The 20626-nt window shown below is 53.9% G+C and overlaps 1 protein-coding gene across 1 annotated transcript in view; it reads left to right on the top strand.

Annotated features, from left to right (window-relative positions):
- ASTN2 (astrotactin 2) overlaps positions 1-20626 on the top strand; it is a 271503-nt gene that overhangs the window by 168970 nt on the left and 81907 nt on the right. Inside the window, exons 17-19 of the mRNA XM_039561485.1 lie at positions 7461-7726; positions 18766-18899; positions 20045-20193. Coding sequence (XP_039417419.1) covers positions 7461-7726; positions 18766-18899; positions 20045-20193 — 549 coding nt within the window. The remainder of the gene's footprint in view (positions 1-7460; positions 7727-18765; positions 18900-20044; positions 20194-20626) is intronic.

The following is a 20626-nucleotide window of genomic DNA, read 5'->3' on the forward strand; positions in this document are numbered from 1 at the left end:
CCTTCCCTTCTCCTTTCTCTACTCTTTTCCTTTCCCTTCCTCTTTCATTTCCCTTGCCTTGTCTTGCATTCCCTTCTCGTCTTTCCTTTCCTTTCCTTTCCTTTCCTTTCCTTTCCTTTCCTTTCCTTTCCTTTCCTTTCCTTTCCTTTCCTTTCTCCTTTCTCCTTTCTCCTTTCTCCTTTCTCCTTTCTCCTTTCTCCTTTCTCCTTTCTCCTTTCTCCTTTCTCCTTTCTCCTTTCTCCTTTCTCCTTTCCCCTTTCCCCTTTCCCCTTTCCCTATCCCTTCCCCCAGCAGGTTCCTGAGCATTTGATGGGTTTTGCATCACCTATTGAAAACGTGTGTTCCTCATTTCATGCTCTGCATTGGAGCAGCCTGTGGTCTCCAGGACAAAAAGGACTATTTTGGGGTACAGCTGCAGCTGTGAGCAGACACTGCAGGCTGGCAGTAGTAGCCAGAGGCAGGGATTTGGCCACTGGACTATGGCTGGGCTTTGCCCAGTGTTTCCTGAAGCCAGTAACACCATGAGGAGCACTGACCCCATTCCAGCCCCATTTTTGGAAGTCATGAACCTGCTTGGGAGACGGCAGAGAGACCCCTTCTCCTGTGACCCCGTGGGGCTGCACAGCAGACTGGGGAATGTCAGGGCTTGGGGCTTGCTCTGGGAGCAGGGAGAAGCCAAGGGAACCGTGTCCTTCACACACCAGCGGTGCCACGGCTCCAGTGCCACGGGCAGCATCCGGGCAGCATCTCATGGTCAGCCCAGGGCTGACGTGCAGCTGGAGGTCTGGAGGCTCAGGCTCGAAGGAATTCACTGCCTGGGGAAGAGGCAAGTCCCCGGTTTAACCATTTCCCGAAATCCCTCCGTGTGGCCTCTCTGCCTGCAGCGCTTTTCCACTGCTCACCTGCCCCAGCCGCCACCAACCTGCGCTGAAGGAAGCACTTGCATAATGCAGCAAGTCTTGCCGCCTTCTGCTCTTGGTGCTTTTCCCACTTTGTTTAGAAAAGAATCGTTCATTTGGAAGGGATCTGCATCCCAGGAGCAGCAGGGATCAGCAGTGTGGGCAGTGGATGCACTCACAGGCAGCGAGAGCAGACGCAAAGCCTCACCAGGGTTGCAAAACAGAACGAGTGAGAGTTACAGTCCGCTGTTTGGAGCCCCACTGGGTCCCTGGGGGCCTTGCTGTGCCCAGGAAGGGGACACAGGGTTCACTCCCAGTTCCTGGCCTTTCCAGGGAAATGCTCTTTCAGTCCCTGATATATGGGGAAGAAAAATGCTTGTAAACATTGAAACCAGGGTGGCCTGGCAGATCTTGCGAAGCCACCCACACCTGAAAATGAACAGTGTGAGGAAAAAACAATGGTAGAAATAGGAAATAATCTTCCAGTGCATCATGGGGAGAAAACAAAGGACTCTCTGGAATTAATTAGAGGTGACAATGACAAGCTGATGATGTTATCCATCATGTGTGAGTATGGGGACCCTACATGACAAGGAAGGATGGAGAGGTTTTCCAGCCTGGGACCCCGCTCACCCTGACCCATGGGCAAGGTGGCGTGTCCCAAGGAGCTGCCCCATGCTGGTAGTGAGGCATCCAGCTGGCAGGGTTGGGAAGATCTCAGCCATCCCATGGGAAAGGGGGGTGTGGGGGTGTTGGAGCAGAGAGGGAGCCAGCTGCCATGGGAGGTGGGTGTGATCTGGGGGGTTGTGGAGCCACCCTTGTGGGGCCAAAGTGTTCTGGAGGCAGGGGAGTGAGCACTGAGATGCTGCCAGGGGTTGGATGAACAGGGAAGGGCTCTGGGTGCTCTTTGTGGGACCCAGTGCAGGCACTGGGGGGGACACTGGGGGCTGTGCAGGGTCTGCAGAGCCACTTCCTTTGACAAAGCAAAGTCACAGGGAGTATCTTCAGAGTCCCCTTTTATAGAGCGTTATCAGAGGTCTCTAAGAACTCTTTTTTTCTTAATACCTCAGGCTTGCAAGTGTGTAAATACCTCATCTGAAGCTGAGGTGAGATCCTGCCTGTCCAACCTGCGGGCAGCAGAGGTGATCTGCCTCCAGATTCTGCCTGCTGGTACCTTTGGGATCATGCCCAGGGCAGAGGGGCTGTGGCAGGCCAGAGATCACACGTGCCGCCAGTCAGTCACGAGTGCTGTGGTGCAGCTCTCTGGTCACACCTTGATGTTGGATGTCAGGCTTGTGTTTAATTGTTTGGTTAATCAGCTGGGAGCAGCGGGCACAACGTCATCAGGGAGAGGGGGGTGTGAAGAGGGGCAGTGGCACTGTGGACATAAAGGGACTCTTCTCCAGGAGCTGTGATGACAGGACAAGGAGTAATGAGTACAGATTGAAACTGGGGAAATTTAGATTAGACATTGAGAATAGATTTTTTACTGTGAGGGTGTGAGGCACTGGCACAGGTTGCCCAGGGAGGCTGTGGCTGCTCCATCCCTGGACATGTTCAAAGCAAGGTTGGATGGGGCTTGGAGCAACCTAATGGGTCTGATGGGAGACACCCCTGCCCGTGGCAGGGGGTTGGAATGGGATGATCTGTAAGGTCCCTTCCAGCCCCTTCACATGCTACAAACAGGAGATTAAAAGGGCTCACGGAGCCTCGCGCTCGGGAGTTTATCAAGCCCTGGCACCCAGGGGATGTTACACATCCTCGCTGCCGCGCTCCCTCCCGTCCTCGAGGCGCGCGTGGCCGGGATGAGGACGGACGGACGGACGGACGGACGGGCGGACGGGCGAGAGCCCGCGGGTGGCGCGGAGGGGCCGCGGGGCGGGGGCGGCGGGATGTGCCGCATCCCGGGATGTGCCGGCATCCAGCGCCGTCCTGCCGCGGTGCCACGAGAGGGCAGCAGGGCCCCACGGACCGGCGCGGCCACAACTGCCCCGCCGAGCCGGGACCCGCCCCGCAGCGCCCATCCCGAGCTCCGCGCCCGCAGCCTGCATCCCCGGCCGCGCTGAGCACCTGCCTTCGCCCAGGGGATGGCGTTCCCACGCGGGATTCGGGCCGCGGGATGGCTGCGTGTCCCAAAAGTCGCGTAGCGGTTCCTCGGGAGCTGTCAGTCCCTTGCCCAGCCGACGCGGAGCTCCGGGACTCGGGTGTTGGTGGTTGGTTGATGGTTTGGCTGGGGCGGTGTTTCCCCCTCAGCCAGGGCTGGAGTCACAGAGTGGTTTGGGTTGGAAGGGACCTTAAAGATCATCTCGTTCCAGCCCCTGCCATGGGCAGGGACAGCTTCCACCATCTCAGGCTGCTCCAAGCCCTGTCCCACCTGGCCTTGGGCACTGCCAGGGATGGGGCAGCCACAGCTTCTCTGGGCACCCTGTGCCAGGGCCTCCCCACCCTCACAGGGAAGAATTTCTTCCTAATGTCCCATCTGACCCTACTCTCTGCCAGCCATTCCCTCTTGTCCTGTCCTATCCTTCCTGCACACATGGATGGATGTGCCAGACTGACTCCCCTGGATGCTACCCACGCCTTCCTCGCAGCCCCAGCAGGGTTTGCCCATCACTAACAGTGGGCAGCATTAAATCTGTCCAAGCTCTTCACAGAGACCTGGTGGCTACTGCACTGACAATGTCTCAGTGCAGGAGAAATTCCCAGGCAGACACATCCATTGATTTCCTTCCTAACTCCCTCTGGATGGATTTGCCAGCAAAAAGGGTATTATTCCACCAGGTGATAAACGGGCAGCCTGTGTCAGCAGATGTGTCCTGGCCACAAGTCCCCACTGTCCTGTGTGTGGTGGCACTAGGTGTGTCCACTGAAGGGTGGTGTACAGGGAAGGAGGACCAGAATTCCCTCTTCTGTGCACAAAATGCAAATCCCAGGACCTAAATCACGCTCTGCTGAGCAGCCTGTTGGTTTTGGTGGGGTTAACCTGGTGAGCCTGTAGGAATCCCTACCTGGGTCTGTTCCTGCTGTGCCCTCTGGAGAACCTTCTCCTCTCCTTGTTCCAAGCATTTCTGCTCCTCAGGAGATATCACATCCTACCCCGATATGGCTGCATTCTTGTGGCAAGTGGAGTGATTCCCAGTTTTGGGATGACTTGGGAATCTTTTGGAAGGGGTGCTGTATGAAATGCTGGTCCAGTAGGAAACCCATCTTCTCCTGGGAGCTCTCAAGGCAGGACAGCACTCCAGTACAAAGCAATTAGGCATTGTACTGTTGTTTTTGTCATAGTGGTGGTGTTGTTACCCTGCTCCCTCATGTCCAGGCACCAGGAGGTGCTGCTGGTAGTGCTGGAAGCATTTCCCCACACCAGCAACTGCTGCATCCCGAGCAGGGACCGCTTTGTGCAGGCACTCACCTCGTGCTGTGGGATTGTAAAATCCCAATGGAGCCCAGAAACAGAGCCAGGCACCCCAGCAGGCAAACGGTCCCTCTGCACACCCTGTGCTGCTCATCCTCCCTTTCTCACACAAGGCCTGATGCCTGGTGTGAGGCTGTTATTTTATTTGTTTTGTGGTGGTGTTGGGTTTTCTTTTTTGTTTAAATCCATATTTCAGACAAACAAACTAATAACTCCCACGAGTTTCCATGATGCGTCCAACTGCACCCGAGGCTCTCTGCTCCCAAACAGATGTTGCCAGGGTTCAGCTGTGTTGCCAGCAGTGTTAGTGACAGCATGTTCAGATTCAGGGGCTGATAAGGGTTCCCTGTGTCCTCACTGCTGCATCTGAGTCTCCTCCTCTTCCCAGAAAGGACTTTGGAAGCACCCTGGCAGTGGCCACCTGTAAAGCCCTTTCCCAGGAGTGAAGCAGAGGCTTTGCAGGAGTGCCCTGGGATGTTACCGTGTTCTGTATAGGTAATAAAAGCCAGGCTGAACCTACAAGAAGTTACGGGGCTTCTCCAGTTCACTGCTGAGCCCTCTCCTTGCATGCAGGGAGCTGAAGAGATAACCAAAATCCATGTCAGATGTAGGGCAGGGGGAAATTGAGGGACCCCAATCCATCCCCCCAGGCTACAGTTGCAATGGCAGCTACAGGAATGTGTTTTAGAGGGAAAATATCTCTCAGATCTGAAAACCTCCTCTGTGAGATGCCCTGAGTGGTGGGTGGGGGATGTGGGTGGGATGAGAAGGAAGCACCGTGTCCAGCCAGGTAATCTCCAGCTTTCTAGGGATGAGGCACCTGAGCAAGCAGATGAGGAGCAGCATCTCCTCCTCACTGCCTGTCTCTGGCTCTGGAGGAGCTGGTTCACAAGCAGGGTGTGCTGCTGGTGCTCCCACATGGGTTCCAATAGCAGAAACTGAGGGATTATTTTGTTAGGGCTGTACTTAAGCACCCCAAGCCCATTCCACAAAAGCTACCAGGAACTGCTACCCAGTGCTGATGACTTCCAAGTGTTTGTCTGGATGAGAGCTGGCAATTTGACAATGAAGCCAGTTCTCCTCTGCTGAGCCATGTCCTATTTCATTTTTGTCCTTTGGAGCTGTAACCCAGAGCCCTCGTACAAGGGAACACCATGGATCCCTTGCCAGTCTGCAAAGGAATCCTTTTCCCCAGTGCAGCTGGGATCTGTTCTAAAGAGGATTAACTGCAGACAGCCACTTCCCCCTCAGCCATGAAGTCTGCTCTGCTCACAGGTCTGCCATGAGTCACCCGGCTCCGTGGTTAATCTGTCACTGAGCCCGTGGCTGCTGGGGAACGGGAGCTGTTCTGCTCAGTTTTCTACCTTACCTCATTTTCAGAACTCTGGGCTTTCTCCTGTGCAGCTCCACCTGGACACTGCTGCTCCTGAAATGGCTTTGCTCCTGCTGGTTGGATTATAGTGGTCTATAATTCTTAGCTATAAAGCCAATAATTCAGAAGGAAGGTTTGATATCCTGTTGCCAGTCACGAGATAAGTGATTCCACTGTCTTTTCAGCCCTTTGTTCATGTCCTCCCTTAAAGCACGGCTCCAAAACTTCCTTTCCCATGGCGAATCTCTAAAGCTGTTTCAGCTCTGGTGAAGAAGCTTTGCAGCCCAGAACCGTAATTTTCTCCTTTCCCTTCTACATGTACTTTAGTAGTGATGGTAAAAGATGTTACCCTTATTCACAAGTGAGAAGGGACTCATGGTATCCCCCTATAAATCCCTTCTTTATCTGCCACTCTATTTTTCAAGGCTTCATGGTTTTCCCTTATGAGATTTGAAGTTGCCTGGAGCTGATCTTCTAGAAAATAATCTCTCCAAGAAGCAGCTCCAACTCCTGTTTCCCATGTTTGTGTACACCAGTGTCTCCCTAGATGTTGAAACATCTCCCTACAGCCTTGCTTTAATTTATCTTAGCAACTGTCCCCCTTCTATTGCACTAAAACATGGGTTGGTTGGAATTTGCTCATTCTTCCTGTGACAGTTTTGATCCTGTGCACAGAAGTGTTCCCTGACAGCCAGACAGCAGAGAAGGGCTATCCCTACCCTCAAGGGCTCTGGGAATCATGAATGAATACTGTTTACTTGTATTTCCAAATGGCTTGTGCCTTGCCAGATCAGCTGCATGTCACTGCAAGCCGAGCGTGTTGAGACAACCCTCACTCCTCTTCAGCTCCTTCTCGGGACTGGGAATTTGTTGCTGGAGGCCACAGCCATAAGATGGAGAAAGCCTTTTCTTCTGTAGGTCTGTCACCGGGTTATAAAAGTTGGGCCTTCTTGGATGAACCCAGCTACAGACAAAGAATTTAAGTGGAAGTGTACAGGACAGACACTGGGGTTGTGTCTGCTTTGCTCAAGTGTGACACTTCCCTTGGCCTTAGCAAGTGTTTGGATGAACACAGAACAAAGCAAAGGCTCTGCAGGTTTATTGCCTTGTGCTTAAGACCACCAGGAGGTTTCCCAGCAGGTTTCAAAGGCTTGAATGTTTCCTGAAAGCAGTGTTGGCAGTTTGGCTTTGGTAGTGCCTCTGTCTATTCTCCATGCAGTGAGTTTGTTCTCATACCTGCTTTCCCCCACTGCCAAGGGCCTCCATCCCTCCACGTAGTCTTTTTGAAGCCTCTTTGGATCCATTTCAGTGCTCTGGATAATGTGTCACCCGCAAGAGTGACCTGACGACCACAAGGACTAGAGGGGGCTGGTGTTAGGGTGGGGATAAAGGCACTCAGCTCCTTGGCCTGGTCCTTTTGGGGATGTTTCTCTTTGGCAGGGAAGATACAATGAGGTGATTTTGTCTCATTTTGGAGCACAGAAAGTGGATATGCAAGTTAGGAAAAAGAAGAATATGAGTTAGAAAAGAGAAGAACAACAATCAGTTTTGTCAGTTCAGACATGCTTGTCTGGAAATGCTCACACTTCCAAGCAGTGACCTGCAGGCCCTGTTTTCCTCCTTTTCTCCTTGACCTTTCTGTTTTCCTGCTCCCACCTGGCCTACACCTTCAGCAGCTGCATTTCTCCTGGCTGCAGCACAGTTTGGCTTTGGGAAGAGGCCTGTGCTGAGATTTGTTTAATACTGTTTGGTTTCTTCCCTCTCCCTAACCCAGAAACAACGGAGCTTGGGAACAAGAAGGAGCTGAAATCCATGCCCTTCATCACGTACCTGTCAGGCCTGCTGACAGCACAGATGCTGTCAGATGACCACCTCATCTCAGGTGTGGAGATTCACTGCGAGGAGAAAGGGCGCTGCCCGTCCACCTGCCATCTGTGCCGGCGGCCCGGCAAGGAGCAGCTCAGCCCGACCCCGGTTCTGCTGGAGATCAACAGGGTGGTGCCTCTGTACGCTCTGATCCAGGACAACGACACCAGGGAGGTGAGTGAGCCTGTGACGGGCCAGCCCCACCTCAGTGACCTCGCTCAGTCCCCTCTCAGATCCCCTCCGCAGTCGCTGCAGGTTCCCTGGAGCCAGGCGGTGTTTTCATGGGTGTTTGGAGCAGAGTGCTGTGGGATGGTGCCAGAGGTGGAGCGGGCAGGTCCCACCAGCCACAGCCCTCTCAGACCTGCATCTCCTGCCTTCAGCATGGTCAAGGCAATGCCGTAAGCAGCCAAGGCCACGGTCACTCCCAGTGTCCATGCTGGTGCGCAGGATGTGTCCTGTGGAGAGGTCTCAGGAGCCGAGCATCAGCTCGGTCCTTCACTCCTGGCTCCAAGATCTCGGACATACCTGTGTGGGGGTGGCCAAAGCCCTCCAGGGCTCCAGCGTGGCTTTGCAAAGGTGCAGAGGGAGGGAAGAGCCATCCCCTTGGGACAGTCCCACAGCCACAGGAGGTCACTGTTACTCCAGGAGGGACCAAGCAGGCTGGAGGTCACCCGTCCCTGGGGCTGGGCTCCTGCAAGAGCTTCAGTGTAAATCCTGTGGAGATTGAGTTCCCACCTTCTCGGTTCGCTGCCACTCCCACCGCCCTCCGCAGCCCTCTGACCCCAACCTCAAGTCCAAAAATGACAGACCTGCTTAAAGTCACTTATTAGCACTGAGCCTGCACTTGATTAGGATGTCTGGAGTGAGCCAGCACGCAGCAGCTGCGGGTGGGACGCAGAGGGCTGCAGGTCAGGAAGCGATCCTGGCACGTGGAGGTGTGACCACCAGGAATGATGCTTCATCCCCTTCCCACGTCCATGGGGAGAAGAGCCCTCATGCTTCTCCCAGTACTGTCACTCCTTACCTCTTGATCTGGTTCCTGCCTTCCCATCTATCAACCCTGTCGGTTCTTGCATGAAACCATGCCTGACTTTCACTTCTCAGTTCCCCTCTCTTTCCAGGTCTTTTCCTTTCTCCCACTATGTTTTCTTCCTGCATTCTTTCCCCACCCCCGCCTGCTCTTCCCGCTGGGCAATTCTTGTGTAGAGGCTGACCTGCTGCTGCCCAGGGCAGTGCTGGGATGAGGCATAACAGGTACAGAGAGAGCAGTGGGAAAGCTGCTTTCCTTCAAGCAAGGAAGATGTGCTTCCCAGCAGCAATCTGCAAGAAGACATTCTTTTTGGGATACAAGAGGTAGGTTAGCCAGCGAGGAGGGGTAACAGTGAAGAGCCCATCAGGATCTGAAGGATCTCCATGGACCCTGGTCACCACCAGGTCCGCGGCAATGCCACCCTGCCTCACTGGGCCTGGCTGCAAACTCTCCCCTTCTTGCTCCTCCTCCTTCTCCTCCTCCTCCTTGTCCTCCTCCTCCTCACCTGTCCCCCCCAGTCATGTCGACACTGCTGGGCTCGCTTGGGGTGCCTCCTTGTCTTGGGGAGCTGTAGTCTGTTCCACCAGCAGCCTCCCTTCCTCCCTCCTTCCCTCCCTTCCCTGCTCCCCTGGCTCCAGCGAGGGCTGGCCCCATCAGCTGCAGCTGGAGCTCGGCCCGCATTGTGCTTTCTGCTGAGGCGCTGGGAAAACCGGCAAACAAACAAAACTCCAACAAAGCAACCAAACCAGAGACACCCCAGCAATCTTCCAGGGGGCTGTGCTCCCTGCACCTCTCCTCCTCTTCCTCCTCCACCTTCCACCTGCTCACCCAGGGCTGGAGGGGCATCCCCTGGGAGCCGGTCCCTGTGTGAGAGGGCTGTGTGTGAGCCTGCTCCCCCCTCACCCCAGGGAGCTGCCCATGGGCCGGGCTGGGATTAGAGGTGACAGGGCAGCTGCAGGGTGGGGGATGCTGCCAGAGCAGGCATTAAGGGAGCTGGCAGTGAGCAGCACATGCCAGGACAGGTGACTTTGTGCCATCCGCAGTGAAGGTCCTGGGGTGGGCAGCAGGTGGGGTCACGCTGTCTTCTCTGACCACCCCCTCCTTAGCTGGGTGTGATTGTTTTGGCTGTGGGCTTCTCTTGACAGCAGGCCCTCTCATCCCCTTCCTCTCTACAGCCCATCCGAGACCATCCCCATCCTTGCTGCAGCAGGACACAGGGAGTGCTTTCTGCCTTCCCTGCCCCTACTTCTCTTTCCGAGTCATTCCCATTCTCTCAGTATGAATCCCTTGTGTTGCATCAGCTCCATCACTTTCCTTTCCCCTTCTTGCTCACTTCTGATGGGCTGTCCTGCTCCCTCCACCCCTTTGCCCCAGCTTGTTTCTCCCCCTTCTCTCCACCAGCCTCTCTCCTGCAGGATTTTTATTCTCTCCCTCTCCTTCTCTTGCTGTCCTTGGCACCACAGGGAGGGACAAGTCCTGGTTCCTGAAGGCTGAAACCCACCACTGCTGAGGAACTTGCTGCCGCCTCGGCACAAACCGTGGCTCTCCACACTGGAGGTTTTTTGGAGCAGAGCTGTACTTGCCTCTCTGGGGGCAGTGGAGCTCGTGGGAGCCGTGTCCCTGCCCTGGAGGGGAGGCTTTGGTGTGGGGTTGGTGCTGCCTGTGTGAGAAGGTGTCACCAGCCTCTTGTGGCATCATGAACTCGAGCACAAGGGATGCTCATGGGGGGCAGGGACATCGTCTTTCCCTCGCCTTCCCCTGTGGGCAGGGAGGGTTACCATGAAAGGGAAAGGGATTTAGGGGTGGTAAGGAGCTGCCACCACCTCGGGGACATCAGCCTGTCACCAAGACCCAGCAGAGAGCCGGAATGCCACCAGTTTAAATTGTGACCATGCTTTGTGCACTGAGAGAGGCTCCCACAAGGCATGTGCCACCAGGAGCATCTCATGTACCATCTGGATGATGAAATACCCATTTTCAGCACCAAACAGGAGGCCGGGGTGTCCCAGGCACTGCAGAGTGGTGTTCTCCTGTGCTATAAAGAGGATTTTCACATGCCTGGGCTGAACCAAGTCCAGCATCTCCAATCCTGAGTGCTCCATCGCCTGCTTTTCTCCCTTCATCTAGATGAACCTCAATCAATACAGCAAGTACCTTAGAGGAACTGCAGGCACATCCCAATTCTCCTGTAGTGTTAAAGAAACAATAATTGTAAACACGGTTCTCTTTGCATATGTGTCCACAAAGATAATGCTGTGGTCGTTAGCAAGGTGGATATTGACTTCTATAAACTTGGCTGAAAGTTTTCCTGTATAAGCTGAGCAGCAAAGATGAAGCACAACACAGGTAAAGACATTTTGCCCTCTTCAGGATGTGTATTTTTTTAAATAGGTTAGTCCTTTCATCTGCCTTAGTGCAGTGAGTTATGCACTTTTTAAAATTTACAGCTACTGCCTGGTCCAAGGCCGTGTTCTCGGTTGCTGATGACCTTGCCAGACTCTTAAGTGCTGGGGTTTCAGTTTCCATGCTGGGTGTCTGCTGTGGGCTGATTTGTGATTTTTCTTTGTGTGTATGTTTCACTTCAGCTAAAACTGACCATTTCCAAGCGGGAGATGAGGTGAAAATATACTACTTTGCCCACATGAAATGAGTTAGAAAACTCTTTATTTCCATGTCAGTGGGAATTGCTGTTTTCTTCTTGCTTTGAAGCAAGGGCCTGAAATGTAAAGGGCTCCAGGAGTTTTGCCTTTTGCTGTCCAGGGAGCATTTGTCCAGAGGAAATGTCCTCAAGGAAGCTCTCAGCTGTGTGTGTTCTGTCCTCCCAGCCCAGCTCCAGCACAGCTCCAGCTCCCAGCAGTGGGGAGAAACAATCTCAGTATCAGGAAAAGTATCAGGCCCCTCTTTTCCTTCTTGTATGCGATGAGAGCTATGGATTGAGCTCCTGCTAGGAGTTTCTTTGTTTCCCCCTGGGGTTTAATAGTGTTGGCCAGAGAACTTGCACAGTCACAGGTCACTGCAGCTTGTCTGGGGACTGTGGCAGTGCTGGAGCTTGCCAGGGTGAAGGAGGTGTGTTTGGAGGTCCAAGCAGTTTTTGAAGGGCTTTGTAGAACGTCTTTTCCATAGCTGTCACAGCTGGTGTGGCTGTGGGTGGCAGGTTTTACAGGAAGGACTGCTTGCTGGAGCAGAGGCAGTGCTGGAGTCCCCTCTGCACCAGTCCCAGTCACCTGGTGAGATCCAACTAATCCAAGTATTTTATAGGACCACTGCTGTTGTAGCTCCAGTGCTCCTCAGTTGGAATGTTCACACTGGGAGTTCTAAAGGTGTAAAGAGACAGAAAAGCTGTGACCTTGTCTGTCACCTTCCAGGGACTTCTCTGGATCTCTCTGGATCCTGCATCAGTTTTTATCGATGCCAACATCTATCTTCTCCTTCCTTTGTGCTTTGCAGCAGGGTAGATACCACAGTGGTCCCTCCATATGAAGCTGGAGGAGATTCTCCACTGCAGGGCTGTGGAGGAAACCTTTGCCAGTGTCAGTGGCTGGCCAGGCCCAACAGCAAACAGCTTCTATCTGTGGTGGGGTCTTCTGCTGGCAACACCTCGAGGGCTGGATGCATGTGGTGGGAGAGAAGAGAGATGTGGTGACCCCAGGTGCTTTGTCTCTAGGGAATATCCTGGAGTCAGAGAAGAGAAGAGCTGCTCCTCACCCCAATTAGAGTCCCTCAGGTGACTTTCTTCTTCCACCTTAAACGTACTTGTGCCTTCCCTCTCCCCATGGGATGGGGAACATCTTTTTCACTGCCCAGCACAGCTCTGGACTTCACCCAGAGGCACAGGCTGAGAGTGAGAGCACAGGCCTGTATGATCTGTGGGATCTGCAAACCATCTTGTCCCTTGCAGGAAGGCAGGGAATGCCCAGCTTCCCCCATCCCCTCCCAGGAGCATCTGCGACAGGGATGCAGGTGCGCATGTCCGGAGCCACAGGGCAGGCTGGCCCGTGGAGGGGAGAAAAGGGAAGGCGTGTTGGGCAGTGTGGTCCCTCCTGCTCGTGGTCTGTTCAGTTTTCCCCCAAAAAACCCTGAAACAAGCTTCTGTGGAGCAGCTCAGCCAGCTGCAGAAGTGCTTAGAGGGTGGCGTGGTGAGGGGGGTGTGGAGAAGGGAGGCAGGAGAGATCAGTCTCAGTCCTACTGGGAAATGGACTCAAACTCCTGCTGTGTGTATTTAAGGAGACAAATGAATGTGGAGCCTGGATTTTTAGAAGAACCCTAGGACCTTGCTTTGATTTGAAAATTGAGTAATCTCAGCATTTGCTGCAGCCATGGCCTCCTCCTCATCGCGCACATGGCCCACCCCATGGTGTGGGGGCTTGCTGGGGGGCACGTCCCTGTGCTGCTGGTCCCATTGGCCTCAGCAGGAGCCCAGAGCATGGCTGGGACCCTGGCAGGGCCCTTGGAGAGAGCTTCTTCCCATGCTGGAGGTCACCAGCTCAGATGACAGCTGAGGTTGGAGCAAAATTCCCCGTCTTTTCTCCCCACCCCTTGCCAAGGAGCCATCTCCTCCAGAGCAGAGCACGGCCACCGCTGTCCCCTTCAGTGTCCCCAGGCTGGCAGGGTGTTTTTAGCCAGGGTGAAAGGTGTCCCCGAGGCCATGGGCTCAGTTTGACCCTGATCTAGCACCGATGGCAGAGCTGCTGGAGGACAACAACCCTCCCTGCACACACACAGCCTCCCCAAAGCAGCCCCTGAAGGCTTGGGGAGCCAGAGCCAGGGATTTCTTCTTCCACTGCCAAAGCCGACAGGGAGCCTGAACCAACGGGGACAGCGTTTTTGTGGCTGAGATGAGATTTTGGTTTGGTCTGGGGTGTGTTTCTTTGTATTTGTTGTTGCTTTGTTTTAATACCTGCTAATTGGCCCTTGTCCTCCTCCTCTGGCCCTGGAGCATCGTGCAGCAGCTCCAGCCCACGTCCAGCTCGTGTTTCCAGGGGAAGAATGGCTGCATTGTCGCGCCTGGCTCGGGCTGTAACGGGGAGCTTTGTGCCGAGGTGTGAAAGCGGAGCCGGCTCCCCGGGACGGGGCTCGCTGCAGCGCAGAGGGCTTTGATTTCCCCTGCTGCCAGCTCTTACAGTGTCCTCTGCCACTCCCTCGGATCCCATAAATAACAGACACCAGGATGCTGCCCACCCTGGGTCCCGTCCAGCACCCTGACCTTTCCAGCAGACCATTGATGTCCCTTGCCAGGATGAAGTGCTGGTGATGCTGCTCCTGGGGGGGAGGCAGCCGGAGGCAGGGAGGGTGTGAACACCACAGGAGGAGATCCCCTGCCAACAGCAGGAGGGAAACTTCTTCCTCCTTTGCTGTGAACCTGGAGCAGCCTTTTGGACACGAACTGCGTGATCCTGGACAGAGTCTCTGGCCTGGGAAATCCTTAGCTTTCCTCCCCTTTTTTGTTCCCCCCCACCCCCTTCCAGAGATGTCTAGACTAAGGAGCAGCATTTATCTCCTGTGAACAGCACTGAGCATTGCTGGAAGGGTGTGGAAGGCCTTTTCTCCAGCCACCCTGCCACCATGGTAGTATCCTGTTCAGGCTGTGAAATCCCTTCTTGAACCTACATCCTCCTCCGGTGGCCCCTGCCTGTGCCTGAGGGTGGCGTGCAGGCCCCATCTCCATCCTGCAGGCAGGAAGGGACAGGATGTCTCCCTTTTCTGCTGTGTCCCTGGACATGGGATGGTGCCTGTCTGCTGCATGGCTCAGCCTGCTTCCACTCTTCCTTCTCTCCTTCTGCATTAAGAAGAACACAAAAGCAAACAAGGACTGGGAAATCAGTGCAAAATCCAAAATGAACCAAAGTTCCAGCTTCCAGATCATCTCCTTTATCCACAGCACATCTCTGTCCAGCCTACATGTTCACCTGTGGTTGTTTTTTTATCTCCCTGTATTTCCTTTTCAATTTTTCCGGAAACAGAGATGTGCATCCTAGACTCAATGAGCCAGATCTTCGTATCACTGTCAGCCATGGAGAAGACCAGATATTCACAGATGAGCACCCAGTATCCCATCTGCAAACACCAGCCTCGTGGTGTGTGGGGAGTCCTGCAAATGCTGATCTGAAAGGTTCCTTCATGTCTTATCCCTATCCTCTCCTGGGATGGCAACAGAAAACCCACGGTCAGAAATAACTTAATGCTTCTCCTTCCATCAGCCAGGTCTAGCAGAGGACAAAGGAAGTGTTCTTCTCTATTCTGTTGCAGAGTGTCTCAGCTATAAAATGGGGCCAAATGGCCTCCCCCTGAGCACAAATAACAACAGGAGAAAGATCCATATGCAATCGAGTGTAGGATAAATGTGCTTAGCTGATCGTTCGTTTCCCTAATATTTTTTTTATGAATAGGCTTAGCTTATGGTAAGATGGGACTTTATGGTCCTGTAAGTCTTGCTTGTGTCAAAACAAATGAACTAGCCATCCTAGGGGGGAACTATCAATCCAATATATGTGTGTGCATGGGTGTGGGGAATCAGACCTATTATACCTTTAAGAGCAAATTAGATGCTGTTCCTATGATTCATAAAGCTATATATCTAATGGCATGACTCGTCATCTAGAAAATAAACGTTTCCAGCCAGTTTCTCATCTCATAAATTTCCCCTCTGGCACTGAAGGACATAAACTAAATGGGCTGACTCACAGGGAAACAATACAATTTGGATACTTTTAAATGAAAGATAAAATTGCCTTAGGGCACAGAGGAGTGTTGGGGTCCTGGGGAGTGGTTGGCAAGCGCAGGACGGTGCATTGGGGGCCACTGCCATTCCCAGCAGGTCCAGCTGCTCCTGGGAAGCCCTCCATGATTCCAGACCCTCTTGGGCCTGTGAAAACATGACCACCATGATGAAGCATCCAAAATGGAAGGGGTCATGTTTGAGATGGACTTGTGCAGGTGCTGTCTCCTGGCAGGGAGGAGAGCATTCACTGAGCATTTCTGAGCATGGCAGGGAAGGACAGGAGATGCGGAGAGCCCGGCCCAAGGCAGGAGGAGAAGGTGGTCCTCAGCCACTAGCAATCAGGAAGGTCCCTGTGCATTCACTCCCGCCTGAAGCTCTCCCAAAGGCTGCAGCTTCCCATGGGACGGATCTCAGCACCTTCACTGCATCCTTATCCATCGCTCCCTGTCTTCCTGTGCCATTGGGCTCCTTGTTTGGGTGGCAGCTGCCATTCCCTTCTTTCTGTGTGATCTTACCCATTTCTGCTCCCCATTAATTTGCTCTTGATGCTTCCCCACCCTTCAACGTGCACTCCCCAGCACCAATGGGAAAATTCCAGAAGCCACTGGCTTGAAATTCCACTGGAAAGAAAGAGAAGTCACAGAATCATTTAGGTTGGAAAAGACCTCCAAGACTGAGTGCAACCTTTAACCAGTCACACTCTTGTCACACCACAGCACTAGTGACACATTCAGTTGTTTCTTGAACACCTCCGGGGATGGGGACTCCACCACCTACCTGAGCAGCCCCTTCCAAGGCCTGACCACCCTTTCAGTGAAGAAATTCCTCCCGATGCCCAATCTGAGCCTCTCCTGGCCCAGCCTGAGGCCGTTCCCTCTCCTCCTGTCCCTGTTCCCTGGGAGCAGAGCCCGACCCCCCCGGCTGCCCCCTCCTGTCAGGGACTTGTGCAGAGCCACAAGGTCCCCCCTGAGCCTCCTTTGCTCCAGGCTGAGCCCCTTTCCCAGCTCCCTCAGCCTCTCCTCACATGACTGACACTCCAGCCCCTTCCCCAGCTCCGTTCCTTTCTCTGGACACACTCCAGCCCTCAATGTCCTTCTTGTCATGAGAGGCCCAGAACTGGACACAGCACCCGAGGTGTGGTCCCACCAGTGCCCAGCACCAAGGGACAAACCAGGGCCAAGCCCTGGCTGCCTGACTCTCCCAGCCTGGCCTTGACATGAGTCAGGATGGAGGCAGGAGCTGGCTCAGGCGGCCGTGCTCCCAGTAACCTGGTGAGGGGGTGGAGGTGTGCTCGCCGTAATGAACGCAGCATCCATCCCCTAACCTCGTTTGTGTGAAGGGTGACACAAGGCAGATGACAGCTGGGTACCTGCAGGATCTAATTAAAACGTATGCGAGGCTGGGCAGGCGGAGCAGAGGGGATTGCTCATGCAGCTCATGCTTAACAGCAGGAAAAAGAAAAACAAGGAATTGACTACTGGATTTACTAAAGGGCACGGATGGGGTGGGTGGGGTTTCTTCCCCAGGTTGGGGATGTGCAGGGAAGAGCTGGGTTAGGGGACAGGGAGAGGGTGTGCAGAGAGACAGGGGTTGGGGCTGAGGGACAGTGGAGCAGTGTGACAGTGCAGCTCTTCCCGTGATCACCCGCATCTGTCTTCGCCCCCAGCGCCTGTCTGTGCACACAGGTACCCTCAGCAGAGGGTATTTATCTTGCTTCCCAGGGAGAGCACATGCTTCCCCATCCATCTGCACACATCCTTTGCTGTTCCTCTCCCGCACGGACCCGCCGCTCTCTCTCTGCAGACGTGTGCCTGCATCCATTTATCTGGGTGTCAGATAAACTCCTCTCTTCGTCCCTCTCTCCGATTACTTTGGATGCCCTTTCCAGCCAAGCACTTCAATTACATTCTAAAGAACAGAATAAAAGAACATCACATTTTCTCTCTTTCACGTGTTCGTTCCTTTCTTGGGGTTTTTTTGGGGGTTTTTTTTTCCATTTTTTCCATCTGGAGCAGTCCCATTTTGTTAATGCCTGGAAGCAGAAAATTTTGCAGACGCAAGAGCCTTGAGGCGCCTTGTTAAAGGTGCTGGGGGTGTTTGGGGAGAGCGACAAAACCCTGGACAATGGGAGCCCTGACGTCAGGCTCTATTTATACCTCCTCCTTTCAGAAACCTCCCTGGGATGGCGCTTTTCCTAGAGCTTTCTGCTAAATTCTGCAGCCTGAGCTGTCCCTGTCTTCCTCAAAGGGCACAGTTTTATTTCTAGGCGTACCCTGGCAGCACAGGCCATATCACCAGGGCCAGGCTTCCGTAGGCAACTTTTCATGGGAGGAACAGTGTTGCCACAAGCAAGGCTGCTCCATGCAGTTGAGGACCTGTGAAGGTGTTTCAGCTCCAAAATGTGCCTCTTGAAAGGTCAAAAGCATTACAGAGCTTTGTTTTAGTGGCTGGTGTTTTGGTGTTCTGATTATTCTAGATGGGCGTTGTGGCTTTGCAGGGTTGGGTTGGACGTTGGCTCTGTGTGTGTGAAGGAGAGATGTTTTTGAAGCTGGAAGTTTAATTACAGGCAAAGGGTAGTGAGAGGAAACCACCATAAATCCACATGGTCCAAACGACAGGAGGGTATGGAGTGAGGGATGCCCCATCCTGCAGTGTGGGGACTGACACCGAGCACGCTGAGCTGCGGGATGAGCATGGCAGAGACACTGAGGGGTTAGACCTGTGGGGCTTTGGGAATTCTGACCACAGTTATTATTCCAGGGATTCATTGGTGTTATTTGGAGCAGTCAGGGTGGCTACTGGGGACATCCTGCAAGTATTTTCCAGGTTTTATTTTTTCCTTCCAGATGCTGCTGTTTAGCTTGTGAGTGTTCCTTAGGCAAGTGAATAAAGCAGCAGTTTGCTTGCAGGAGGGCACTTTGTGTGAATAACAAACCCGTGAGAAGGATGGAAGTGGTCTGTGTTGTTGGGAATGTAGGAATTACTTTATTCTCAGGGGGACAGAAACAGCTGGGCAGAAGAGCACAGGGAAGAGTGGAAGAGTTTCATTGTGCACAGCAGCAGTGTGCAGGTACTGTGTGTATTCTGTTCACTGTCCCAGAGGGACTTAGGTTTGTGCTTCTTCAGGCTGCTCAGTCCTCCCCCACAGGAGATCCCCATTCCCACTCCAAAAGCATTCAGGGATGAACCAGCATCACTCAATACGTGGGAGTTAAACCCAGCGGGGTGAAGGGCCATGCCCAGGGCCGTGCAGAGAGGCCATGGCAATGCTGGGGAGGACACACTCCCCCATCCCATCCCATCCCATCCCATCCCATCCCATCCCATCCCATCCCATCCCATCCCGTATTTCCTGATCCCAGGGCTGTGCACGCTCCCCCTGAAGCTCAGCACCGCGGCCGAGCTGCTGGCCAGATTTCACCGAGTCTTTAGCACACATGTTCACGCTTTTTGTTCTCACATCAGGCCTTCAAGGGAGCCCTGATGAGCTCATACTGGTGCTCTGGGAAAGGTGATGTTATCGAAGACTGGTGCAGGTGCGACCTCAACGCCTTCGATGAGAACGGACTCCCAAACTGCAGCCCTCTCCCTCCGCCTGTGTACGTATCCCTGTGAGCCCTCCACGGGTCACCAGCCCCTTTCCCGTGGGTCACAGCCCCCCAGAACCACCCCATTTCCCAGGGGGTCAGCCCATGGGCACCTCCTTCTGCACCCTCAGGCCTGGGGCCTGCAGTCCAGCCCTTCTCACTGTGTGACTGATGCCTTTAGGATATCCTGGCTCCAGCTGTGGCCCTGGAAGGTTTCCTTATAGATTTTCATCACCTGATTAGCGGGGCTTGTAGAATGGGATTTCAAATGCTGAAAGAAATGGAATTACAGTGCAATTCATTGTGGCTTGTCAGAGCAAGAGCAAATCAGGAGCAAACTGATGGGGAATTAGCTGAGAAAGCAGGAAGACTGGCTCCAGCGAGCCACAAGGAGCAGAACACCTTCTTGTGAGCCAATATCCTCGGAGGGGATTCATTTCCCATCCCGAGTCCAGCAAACATGCTGTGTGTTTGGAGCCAGACTCTCTGTAGCCCTGTACTTGGTGTTGTCATCTGCCCCGGCGCAGAGGGAGTGCACGCCTCTGCACTAGCAGGGCCAGGAGCACAGAGCTCCTCTGCCTTCATCCCAGCCCACGTTGTTCCTGCTCTGGGCAGGAGCTCCTGCACAGCTGCCCCGCTCTGGCTCTCGCCCACACACCTCAGAGGTTTGCAGCTGGGTGAATTCACGCCACAGCTGCCCCTTCCTTCTCTTCCTCCTGCCCTCCCTCACCTTTGCTCACTGGTGATGCAGACCTGACCCTCCCCTCCTGTGGACTCAGCCCTGCTGGGTTTCAAGAACTCGGATCCTCTCCTGTTTTGCTCCTGGGGTGCTGGTCCTTGCTTCTCTTGCTGAAGTTCAGCAGCTCTCCCAGACAATGAAGGCCCCTTTAGATGAGATATTTGGGGTTGCATGAGCTTACCTTTTCCAGGAGCAGGGGGAGGCTCCCAAGGGCACACACTGCAGTAAGCTGGACTCAACTGACCTTCAGCTGGAAGTCCATTGATGCTCACGAGCCTGCTCTGCCCTTGTGGCTTTGTGGGCACATCCACATGTGTGGCTGTGAGTCCTTTTGGGGATTGTGCTGCTTGGAGATGTGGATTCCTCCCCAGAAAGGGAGCTCATGTCTTACTTGTTCTCTTTCCTTTCTCCCGCCCAGCCTGCGGCTCTCCCCCAACGTGGAGCCCTCCAGCACCGTGGTGTCCCTGGAGTGGCTGGATGTGCAGCCTGCCATTGGGACCAAGGTGTCTGACTATGTCCTGCAGCACAAGAAGGTGGATGAGTACACGGACACAGACCTCTACACAGGTGGGTGTGAGGGAGGGCAACCTCCTCGTGCTGCAGAGGGCTCCTGGCAATGCTTCCTGTGCCCTCCTGGCTGGGAGCTGCTGCTTTGGTGGAGAGCAGTGCATAGAGCCAAGGTGTTACATGAGGTATCAGACCCGCTCCATTTAGGAGAGGTTTCTGGAATCTTCTGCAGACATGGCTATTTGAGGGGAAGGGGAATTACAAAAATGCAGTGCGGCAGAAGGAAATTATTTGCCCTTTTTTGGGCAGGAGAGCTGTGAGTTGGAGTTTCTGAAGTGGGTGTTGATGTGATCACTCTGAAATGCCACAGGATGGTGGTTGTAGGGGGAAGGTCATCCCTCAGCAGCTCAAGGGCTTTACTGGTCTGTTCCAGTGAGTGACCAGTGACCCGCCTTTGAAAGGACATTTTCAGTTGTCTTGCACACCTATCAGA

Source organism: Corvus cornix, chromosome 17, assembly GCF_000738735.6.
Source record: "Corvus cornix cornix isolate S_Up_H32 chromosome 17, ASM73873v5, whole genome shotgun sequence".
NCBI lineage: Eukaryota > Metazoa > Chordata > Aves > Passeriformes > Corvidae > Corvus > Corvus cornix.